The sequence below is a fragment of the Botryllus schlosseri genome, chromosome 10 (assembly GCF_051294905.1).
Source record: "Botryllus schlosseri isolate E-star chromosome 10, Bs_hap1, whole genome shotgun sequence".
Lineage (NCBI taxonomy): Eukaryota > Metazoa > Chordata > Ascidiacea > Stolidobranchia > Styelidae > Botryllus > Botryllus schlosseri.
This window is the reverse complement of record NC_137245.1, coordinates 22,800,318-22,812,322: the sequence shown is the minus strand read 5'-3', so window position 1 is coordinate 22,812,322 and position 12,005 is coordinate 22,800,318. Positions and strand designations below refer to the sequence as shown.

Here is a 12,005-nt window from a genome sequence, read left to right as displayed (position 1 = left end):
ATTAATTTTAAAGCTAATGACTCTCTCAAGTAATCTTTAACGGTAGTCCTCCATAGCTCTGATTTTGAGGATGTATTCGTACTTGAACAAAAATATATAAATATTGATGATGTCAGTTAGGTAGACTTCGGACGTTTTAAGGAGTTCATTAATTCGTAATGACGTTTTTATGGAAAATAGCCCGCCATGAACTATAACAGTCCGTATCGAATTGATTTTTCGAGACAACTCCGGGATCAATCCTTGATAATCTTGCGGAGTGCTGATGCTTTAAAATTCGATTTGACTAAATTGACATTTGCAGTAAAATGTCGTAATACGTTTTCTACTGCCTTTCATTGGCCCGTTAATGCTCCAGAGAGTCGGGATTCGGGAAACTTAAGCTATACTTACGGTATGTCTGATGTAGCTGTACCAGCAGATAAATTGACTTTCCAACTTAGCTATCCCAGACACTTGAAGATATATACACTTTTAGGTCTTATGAATAATTCTGACATTCGTTGTATTCATAATTTGGCAAGGCCAACGTAAAACAAGCAACATTTTAAATCTATTGTATATATATTTGTATTGGATTACGAAAAACTAATCATTGAGAAATCGGTTTCTCATATCACGTACATGGGAGCATCGAACTGCGCCTCGCCGTCTCTTGCTTCCCGACTGAATTGCTTCATCAACAGATCGTTCTCTCGCACTTCATTATTTTCATCTCTGTCGTAGCTTCCGGCATCACGATACGAACCGACATCGATTCTTGGCTGCTCAAAACGTCTTGTGAACATATACGACTTTCTCGGCGCTGAATAGGATATCGTATGCTGTCATATTCTATAAATCCACCAGTCCTGATAGCACTTACTGCAAATATTTTTCCAGATTGCATACGAAATGCTAGTATACAACTGGTTGCAATTGCTCCGCTTTGCAATGGGACTCATTTCTATAAGATCATCCCGAACGGCTGTGAAGTGAAGAATGAAGTATTTTAGCGCTCGTAATCTTAGACGCACAGAGCAGTCCCCATCATGATTGCGTATTGAAGAGCATATCATGACAATATTTCGACAGCACTATAGCACAAGACGAAAGACGTTAGTCTCATGAAGCAGATGAGAAAAAATGATTCACCTGAGGGGGCTCCATTCACGACCGCAGCTGTAAGTACAATGCACAACATCGCTTTCAAACTTCCCGCCATCACGTTACCTTCAATCGTTGGCGACTCACTTAATCACTATAGTATAATAACTTTGGTATTGAATGTAACAAAATTGAGTCAGAGTAGGCGACTATATACAACGAAACTTCGACCGCCAGGCCAATCTCAAAACCTCTTTCGTAAACATGTTTTATGGCAGCCTCCTGCTGCGTGAGTACTATGCGTTCGGCAAGCTAAAATTTCAATTCTATAATACATGAGCACTGAGCAGCTACTGAGATTTATTTACCGGGAAGTTATGGTTGGGCCTGGATGTCATTACGAGGAAATCAAGGGAACATCCGCAGTCTCTCCACCACATGCAGCAGCGAAGAGACAGCGACAACTTAAGCCTTTATGTCCGTATTCCACCATCAACATTAGGTCTGTCTAGGATTTCAGTAAAAATATACAAGTGCACAACATCCCGGCATCAAGCAGTATATTAGATACTGCTCTCTGAGAAAGAAGGCTATCGCGCTCCGTAAATGCAGCCTCTCTCCGTTTATATACCTTGCAAGTATGAGGATGCGAGTAAGAAAAAAATGCAATCACTATTTACGCAATCAAATAGAGGCGGATTCGTGACGCTACCACTGTATCATGTGAATCCTATGGTCTTGGTAAATATGTATTAGTTTCTACGTATGGAACACCAAATGTCAGGGTTAGTAGCGATATTTGTATAACTGCCGGGACTGATTCAGGTGCCATCAACTCAATAAATCATATTAATGGCTATTTCGTTGTCGTCACGCTGAATAATTGGAGAATTGAGTTGTGCATCACGCATTAATTGAGAAATGACTCTATCTGCTGTATTATGCTGGACAGTAATACTGAAATTAACGGAGGTGAGCGCCAAAAATTGTGGTAGAGTTGAAGTTTGAGGCCACTTCAACATATTCATTTATCAACTAAGGCACCCATATTGCAGCGCGTGCTAATGGTGACATTTTATACGTTAACACGCCTTGAAAGAGAGTCGATAGTATTTTGTACACAAGGCTTTTCTTGAATCCATCTGCTACTCCGTCTCAAGGGCAATATTTGAGATATTTTCAAGGGTCATTCATTTTATATAATGAGACATAGGACGAGTATGACACACCATGATTTATGATGTCTCAACAGAGGATATGTCATTCTGCATAATTGAGGGACGGAAACAGACTGAAAGGCAACGAATATTTGATCATTCAGTCGGGGTAGAAGGGGATGGACTTTGATTTTGTGTCCGTCCGTCAATTTACAATAATCCTACCGTTTACCAAATGTATATTTGTCTAACGCTTTATTTGTATTTTCACATGAATAAACGAATTGATTCTTTAACCAATTGTCTCACATTTATTTTCTTTCTGCCATTTTACCCCACAACTGGTTCTAGCGCTGGACATTTATGTAATGATACGCATAACAACATGGGCTAGTAATACACTAAGCAGGAGAAACATACAATAAGGTTGATTGGTCAATTGAGTTGCTAAATTACAAGGACTCCTTTTTAAATACGGTCTCATCATTTCAAGGTGTAAACTGCATTCTCAATTATCTCTGTATACCTATCGCCTAAAATTGAAATATTTGACATGGAAACTTCAAGTCAAACTAAATCCGAATGATATTTTTAAAGCCAGTTAATCCCCACCGACCAATTACGACTAAAATTAGTATCAGTATCTATATAATTCGAGTCATTGGAGATGGAGATGAGATGATTTACCGTAACAGTACGACGCAGTAAATGCCGAGTCCTCAACGCTTCACTTCGCCAAGTTGGCAGGAAATCAAACTTTATTGACGCTAATGGGGCTTCCATCTATCACGTCATTGCTACTGATAAAAGTCTAATCAATACCGGGAATTATGCATAGCCTATGAGTTTATGGAGCTATTTTTTGGAAGCGCTTTGATCTGTTAAGTTGAAATTCCCATGCGAAAGCACACTATTATATTTTTACAAGCATAATAGCTTAACAACCAAGGGAAAAGCGGTGAGTGCCTTCTTTCTCACGTAATTTGCGATATATTAGCCAGCCGATCTCAGGTGACTTTGACCAAAGCTATAAACTAGTAGTGTTAGGGGAATGTTTAACGCAGTAAAAAAATTATTGAGTGTCATTAACCGCCTTCCCAGTTAGGCCCCAACCACACGCATATAGCCTACATATTGACTATAGAGAGTGTGTATTTTTGTGATATCATGGATGCATTGGTACGCGCTCATTACCCGATGATTTTGGGGTATATATAGCCTACATATCAAGTTACGTAGGTCTGGCCGGTGTTCGAAAACACGATAATCACATTCTAACCTATTTTATGAGGAACCACTGTTGGATACCGTGACAAGGACGAGGTGGCATGGGAAGAGATTGAGAAAGGAGTTATAAGGTCTCAGGGAGTCACAGTAGTAACAAAGCTGAGAATTATGCCATCAACGTAAGTTGAAAAAAAAAATACCGCAGATCGAGCTAAAATTTAATTTTAAAAATACCCAGACTTTGCACGCATGTTTTAGGCACTCTTGCCGAACAGCAAGGTCATCAAAATTTTGACAAAATTGTAGCGTTAGGTCAAAAAATTGTCAAAATTGTTTACAAAGTCAAAATTTTTTGCAACCTGCATTTCGTTTGTATCGTCGATGTTTGCACTGTTGGTGAACTCATCATTTAACATTTTACAGCTTGTAGCCTACTTTTTAGGCCTGCCGTTGTAGACGGCCCATTGTCTGATCCTTGTGAATCATAAACGGTCAAATAGGTTGACATGTTGTAGTGCTCAACGTACCGCAATATTCTAACTGAAGCAAGATTGCGCGGACATTGGTTCTTATATCAAGAAGCGCATGATGAAAATTGTGATGTAGACAATATCGTCAGAATGAAGCAATACGTTGTGTCATCAGGAGTGTACGCACAACTTCAGTGTTGCCAGCCAACATCTGCTGCTGTTGAACGTTCTTTCTCCATTCTCGGCAATCTGCTCAGTAAGGACAGACACTTTCTACCCGAGAATGTAGGAAAGTAATTTTCGTTGTACTACATCATATTTTAATTATTTCTACCGTAATGCGTGATGTAACTATACTGGAATTTTTTAAAGGTCCTGATTTCGTTAGGATAAAGTTTTTTTCATGTAGAAATTTGTCAGTTTTTGAGTCGAAAATTTCTTTCAGGTCAAACTACATCGTAAGGACAGACAGACAGTTTCAACCAGAAATGAAGATAAGTAGTACAATTCTAATATTATGTGGGAAAACACCTGATTTTCATACATGATGTTAAAATTTGGTCAAAATATTTTTTTATGGTCACAAATGTCGAACTTTTCATTTTTTAAGTCAAAATTTTCCTTTTTATAGGTAAAATCTAATCGCCCTAATCATATGTTATATCACTGGCTCGTGTCCGCCTTGAGGTCGACTTCAGAATTTCTACCAGTGTTGGAGGTTTATCTATAGTTTCCTACTCACCACCCGATCAACGTAATCGGCGCCTTGCAATAGCTTAGATCGGAAGTAGGTGCTTTAGCAAGCTCAGGAATTGTATAAAAAACATCGGCCTTGTGAAAGCGGACCATTGGTGTCGAAACACCATGAATACAAGAACAACAGTAGATCATATATAAGATTTCAAATGCGAATATGCAATTACAATAGAAGTCCATATTACACAGATAATAATAGATGATCAATGCTATCGATCGGTGCATACGAAGTACAGGTTAGCGTCATGCTAATTGCAAGCTTGGAAACGGGTAAATCGGCACACCAACGCTATTTCGAGGAAGACTGACAATTCTCATCGGAACATGCAAAAGTCGTTTTGTAAAATCTAAGGCGACCTATGTCCGAACAGAGGTATTACAGAGATAACCATCTTCAGTCGTGTAAAAGAATTTAAATCTTTTATTGCGGGGAAGTTGAATAAACAATGAGAAGACTTGTGGGCAGTAATCAATATTTATGCTTTATTCCGGATATCTCACTATTAGTTTTTGCTTGAACGTTTCATTCAGCGCACGGATATAACAGAGATTGTAATAAATCCCGCTGAGAACAGATTATGCACATTGGACTCATTTTTATTGCATAATATATATATTATTCATTGGATTTAGGCTTGTGCGAGAGCGATCTAAGACGATATGAGAAAAGTTTCGGAAGTGGGCAAACTGTTGGACAGCGGACATACGTTACGTTTGCCGGAGAACGCTCTTAATCCGCTGTGGAGTAGTCGGATATCTAATGGAAGTGTGTGACCTAGGGCCGTAATATCGCTACCCCCACTCCCCAAAAGTGTATATAGTAGTGATCCCACCATAAGGTTGTCGATCCAACTAATATGGGGCTTGGCCCCCAAGACCCTCATTTGCTGTCCAGTCAATCACGTGATTTATCATAATGTATATGTTCATCACACTACAGGCATGTCTCTTCCATAAACGGATATTTGGCGATTCGAGTCATGGCGTATCAACTTTTACGCGAGTCATTGCACAATGCACATAAGCTGAACAAGTCGTATTTTAATGCCTTTTTTCGGGTGTCACATATTTTCTCACACTGATTTAGCGACGCGACAATACCACCATTGTTGTATGACAATTCAAATTTCTGGAATACTTCTACACATCAATAACAGTCGAGTGGTGCAAACGATTGCCCGACAGGGCGACATATGAGCATGTGATTTCACAATCCCAAAACTTGCCCTTACAGGATGCAGCGGTTCTTAACCGGTGTGCCGCGGCTTACACTAGATAGATAGATAGATAGATCATTTATTAAATTCGTCTCACCAGGAAAATTTGAAACATTCAAATAATCGGTATGGACAGGGAAGGGACGATACGACCAAGAAGTCATCTAGTCAATCCCTTCCCTATAGAGCATACAAATTATAACTCACGAGACAGACGAACACAATGATAAATTTCGAAAACACAAAAATAAAAGAGATCGGTATAAACGAACAACATACACATAAGAAAGCCATGTTCGAACAGCAACAACAACAGTGCATCAATTACAGACCAATAGGTTGATTAGAAGGGTCCAGCAAATAGTCTATCAGTGATTTTTTAAAACCGTTGAAGCTTCGTTCACGAATTGTAATGGGTACATTATTCCAGATGATAGGACCGGCTATCAAAAGAGATCGTTTGCAGAATTCCTTCCTTACTAAATTGTGGCGATAATTTGGTGCGGCTGAAAATCTGGTATTGTGACTATGGGTGGATGTTGATAGTTGTAATTCATCCTCCAAACTAAAGGCAAGCTGTTTATTGTGAAAACGATACATGAATTTAGCTACTTCCAAATATTTAATTTCTTCAACTCTCAATATTCTCCACTCCCGATATGACTTCCCAAGATTACATCGAAATGACCCCGTAAGGGCACGAATGGCGTTGTTTTGAATCACCTGTATTGGATGCAAAGTACTTTTGTTGCAGAAGCCCCAACTCAAAATTCCATATTGCAAGTGACTGTGAACCATTGCAAAATACACTTCTCGGAGCACCGTCTTCGGAACTAGATGTCTAAGGCGCCGTAAGATGCCAACACCACGGGAGAGTTTAACCGCTAGCTTCTGGGTATGGTCCTTCCAGGATAGATCGCCATCAATGAATATGCCAAGATATTTTGCAACCCTAGAAGGGTTTATCGTCTTATCATTTACCATTACACTAACAGTGCGATATTCTTTAGTACTTAAGACGTTACTAATGAATATAATCTGGGTTTTGGCAGCATTCAGCGTTAATTTATTACATATCATCCATTTGGATACCAAAGTCATTTCCCTATTAAGCTTCGCATTGAGCTCATCAACGTAATCTGACTAGTGTGTCAGTTGGAATGCTCAGGGGCCGCGAGCAGATGTGGCAAACAAGGTCGACGTATATAACAAAAATGAAGGAATCCAAATTCTGAGCGTGGCATAATCGGTGGTTCAAATATTTTTGTGAGACGCAAGACGCACTAGACAGTGTGATACAACTAACTGATACAAGGATGTCGAAACGACCAGTTACGGCCTCTCAATCTGGCAGCCCCATCAACCTAATGCCAGTGTTGGATCTTTATCTTTTTTTTTATGCTTCCTCGCCCTTTTCATTCTGTTCGTAGCATAGTTCCTTGGTCAGGTCTTTCTCTAATCTATTTAATGCAGTGGTTCTTAACCTTTTTTCTTCCAGCGCCCCCTTTCAAAAATTATTGTGCTCCAGCGCCCCCCAACTTCATATTGTCAGGAATGTAATAAAGACAATGAGTAAGAGGGAGGGCCGTAACAGCACTTCGTCAACCCCCCTAAAAACGATTGCCTTGCGCACCCATAGCGTGATAAACCAAACTTCTGAGGGCCTCGCCCGCACGAATCCCATGGCGTGATTTCGATGGTCAGCAAAGTTTGTGTGGCCTGGTCGCCCTAGGTACCAAAATTTTCTATAATGCATGAATGAATAGGTGGTAATCACATCGCTATAAACTTCTTTTCCTCTCGGCCCACGTAATCAGATTTACCAGTAGCTCTGAGTGAGCTGTTGTATAGGAAAATAAAGGGCACGTAATTAATAATTAAACATATTCGGGCGTGCCCGCAGATACAATTATTCGTTACCAGGGCCGTAACAGCACTTCGTCAGCCCCCCCCCAAACAAAAAACGTTGGTTCTGGGCCCCCATCGGGTGATAAACCAAACTTCCGGGGGACTTCACTCCCAGACCCCCATTAGGCTGTCCGCTATTTGCTGATAGCCTATTAGGTATCTACATTGGGTGTCCATTTACTGAGGCAGCTATTCTCGCCTAGTCGCGTGAAGTGCGAAAAATTTCACTAATTAATGATTGAATTGGTCAATATCATCGGGAATTGCATGTAAATTGAGATCAATTTTTATCCTCTCTCTACTCACGTAAACACATTTACGGGTAGAGCTGAGTGAGGTGCAATGTGCCCCCTAAGCTGCGCACGTGCGCAGTGCTGACACGGTCTCTGCGCACAGAAAATCTACGTTGCGCACAATAAATCCGGAGTTATTACCTTTTTTTAGTCGTTACGCACTGTTGTCCAAGGGTCAGCGCAGTGAGTTGTTGAGTGTGCGCAGACTCATCAAAACTTAAAGCGAACATTGTGAGGCTTCTTGGAAATTGTAGGGCCCGTTACTAATAATCAAACATATTCGGGCGGGCGAACCCGTTGGTATGACTTCGTTGCATGATGTTATTTCGTGACCCCCTGTCTGCAATATCAAAAAATATAGAATCGCTCAACGGGGATATCGCCCAACAGGAATATCCCTGTCGCCCAATCGTACTAAACTAAAAGACGCACACGATTTCAGATTGGTATTTTTTCACTGACATAATTTTTCCCTGCCAGATGGAATTCGTCTTCTGGGGTTCAGATTGCCAAGACAGGAACATTCGGTGTCAGTCATTTAGGCGCCCATGGACAATTAAACCTATATGTATTTTGAAGGCTATATGTAACGAAGTTTTCGGTGTTAATTTGCTCTGAATACTCATTAAGGATATGTCCCATCACCACATCATCTACTGCGAAGCCATTTTTCTCCAGCGCCCCCCATACCGCCCCCCTGAGCCCAGCGCCCCCCATATCGCCCCCTGAGCGTTTCCGCCCCCCTTCAAAATCGCCAGCGCCCCCTGGGGGGCGCTGGGGGCAAGGTTAAGAACCACTGATTTAATGCAAGACGCTGTGAGAACAGCGACTTATAGGGCGAGATAATCTCAGATCAATCCCCGTCGCTTCGAAGACTGCGCAACTGCGACGCAATGATGTCCACAATTTTATCAATGTAAATCGACGTTCCCAGAGCAACCAACTGGATGTCGTTTGTCAAAATTCACTTACGAATTAGTATTGTATCATTAAGAACACGATGCAAAAGTTCATTTTTGATTCAACCAACCATTGTAGCAATCTCTTGACGTTCGCGCGTCATCCTTAATGATCCATAAACAGGTCAACCTGCATCATGACCGCATTTGCGAATTCAAGCATAATGTACATTCGAAATGGGTAGTAGAGATAACTTTATGGGATCGCAGGTGCACTAGAAATGCGCTGAGGTCACTTCCATTCGTTGGTAACGCAAATCGATGAGGCTCGTTGGTTTGAGTTCAGAGGGCTGAATTATCGAATGTAACTATAGTCGTAGCCAATGACCAGCTCAATGTGTCAGGAAAGAGATTCGGTAACATAGGGCTGAATCCAACCAGCTGGTCAATCGTCACAAGTCTCAATTTGAATTTCAATATTATCACTGGCGTTGCCACGCAGAGGGTAGGGCGAAACTGGCTTGCGTCCCACGTCACCCATGATATATTGGCTAATTCTTAGTTCCTAATTCTGCTGATAGAACTTAAGTGATACTGCTGATATTTCGGGTGCGGCAGGGTTACATGTCGCATATTACCGTTATTTCTAGTGCACATAAAGCCATGATCGTGCAACATTTCCTTACGACCATTACACCATTACGACATAATTATCCGGTTTTGTTTAAAAAAAAACGATGTCTCAAGAGCTTTTGTGCAAACCACTGTTTAAAACATGTTTAAAAAGACTTGGTTTAAAACACGATGTGTTTTATATGCTATACCCTTATGTTCGTTCGTTTATCCTAGATATTTGTTATCGATTCAAAACATCACACGACTGCGAATGAGCAGATAGGAAGGTATCGAAAAGAGTAGTCTACGTTATCAGGCACCCCCACAGTGGCATAGAACATGTAAATTAAAGGCACGCAAAATTGCCCACAGAATGAAACTAATACAAGATAACCTATAACATATGTCATACACATAAAAAGCGACGATTCCCATTTAGAAAAAGTAAGTGAACTCATATTTGTAAATCGTGCGAAGCGTGAAATTCGCTTGAAGCTCTTGAAGGAATTATGTCGAAAGTATATATACAAAGTCAGCTTGTGCAATCATGCATATCTAGGTATTATTTGCTATTTGATGAGTCTCGTTAATTTTTCTGTCGGAAGGTGGGGATATATAAACTGATTAGTGATTATTGACTAGTCATAAAATGCACGGAAACTATTTCGGTTGCCATGACTTCCCGCGATTCAAGTTGAGGCGGTCAGCGATCGGAAATGTGAAATATTACGCTGAAATTATAGCCGTCAAATTAGAATACGTACTACGATCGAAATCTTTAATAAGGACACCCCTGCAAAACTTTTGTAAATCCACAGCATCTGTACAGGTCGCCGACACTTGTTGTCGAATTGTGCATCACAAATCAAGGCATATCATAACGCGTGGTGACAATGTGATCAAATGCCGCCTCCGCATGTTTACTATGTTCCTTAAGAAAACATGAAATATTCATAGACGCACTCCACCCTTGGGGACGAAGCCAAGTGAATTGTTCAAGAGATTTTGGTAGGGATTACAACAGATTTATGATAGTACATAAAGCTGGTGAATGCCCAAATGCCCGGTGGGATTGGACAAACTACAAAAGGTAATTATACCTCTGATGTAAACAACGGTTAAGGATCACTGTCAAACCGTATCTGTAATTGGGCGACAATATATTTTGACTCTGTGAGATTCACAGTTAATTAAATTAATCGTATAAAAGCATTTCAGTCTCGATGATTGTAGTGAGCGAGATTCCTACACTCGGGTCTCGTGCTGGATTTATAATAGACAGACACCAACTATAATGATACAGAAGAAAAACGCATATATACACAAGTATTTGGTATCGGATATGAATGATCGATACAACCTTAGAGGTCAACAATAGTCTGATCACAAATGCATCAAACAAGTACCCTGTGTCTATACATGTTTTAGTTCTAAAATGCGTTGATAAAATATTAAATAACAGCAGCTAACATAAAAAACATAAAATTGTCAGCAATGTCTGGGCTAAGTAGGGTAACAGAATTAATATGAAGATAAGAGGTTATCACGTAGACATTTTAAAAATCCATCATACGTCAATTTACTTCATTTACTTTTATCTCCGATTGTGCACCTATACAATGCACTCTACTTATTATTGAAAATATACATTTATCGGAAATACACACGACCAAAATGCGCGACGATTATAGTCAGTGTGACCAGCATCCATAAATTAGACATGGCATAGTAGCAGGAACGAACGGTAACGACATATTGGTTCCGGTTCGCCATGATAAATTATAGTCGGCAGTGATCTTCCACATGTCCAGTTGTCGCAGCGATCAGTAACGGATCACTGTAAGCTATAAATTTTGAATTTCCAAGAACGCAGGCATGTCACTGTATCGATCACGTTGTTTATGGGCAATTCACGTTACCTATGGTCGAGCGATCGTTCGAGACATTCGTGCCTAGTCGGCGCAGGATTTTCGGAATCAATTATAATAGGCTTTCTATTTTTCAAGCAGTAATATCGCAGACTAATGTCTTGTGTTCCGCGACAATTTTTATTGACCTTACGGCGTTGCCAGGGAGTTTAGTCTAACATTTAAGACGTTTTTATCTCGACAACGCATACTGACGCGACGGAATACGCTTTTCACGAATATAGGAGCAATCTCATTTATTGACATGAAAGAGAAGCACATGGATATCGCCACGACACGGTAATTGTAAATCCCACTTCGGGGATTAATGTGGTATATTCCATGGTCCCATGCATGAATGGCGCGAACATTCGGTGCATGTTCGCGTTCGCAATGCGAAACTCGATAATTCAGAAGGTCGAGTTCGAAATCAACCTTGGTCGGTGCTACCATGTAACCAGGGGTGTCAA

General features: G+C 40.5%; 1 protein-coding gene across 1 annotated transcript; it reads right to left on the bottom strand.

Moving 5' to 3' along the window:
* Positions 1 to 479: 479 nt before the first annotated feature.
* LOC145449041 (uncharacterized) lies at positions 480 to 1,291 on the bottom strand. The gene is made up of 3 exons (XM_080327500.1): positions 1,135 to 1,291; positions 866 to 967; positions 480 to 805 (listed from the first exon to the last, which is right to left on the bottom strand). Exons 1-3 carry the CDS (start codon positions 1,202 to 1,204, stop codon positions 612 to 614), a joined length of 366 nt encoding a protein of 121 aa, XP_080183626.1. The 5' UTR covers positions 1,205 to 1,291; the 3' UTR covers positions 480 to 611.
* Positions 1,292 to 12,005: the final 10,714 nt, after the last annotated feature.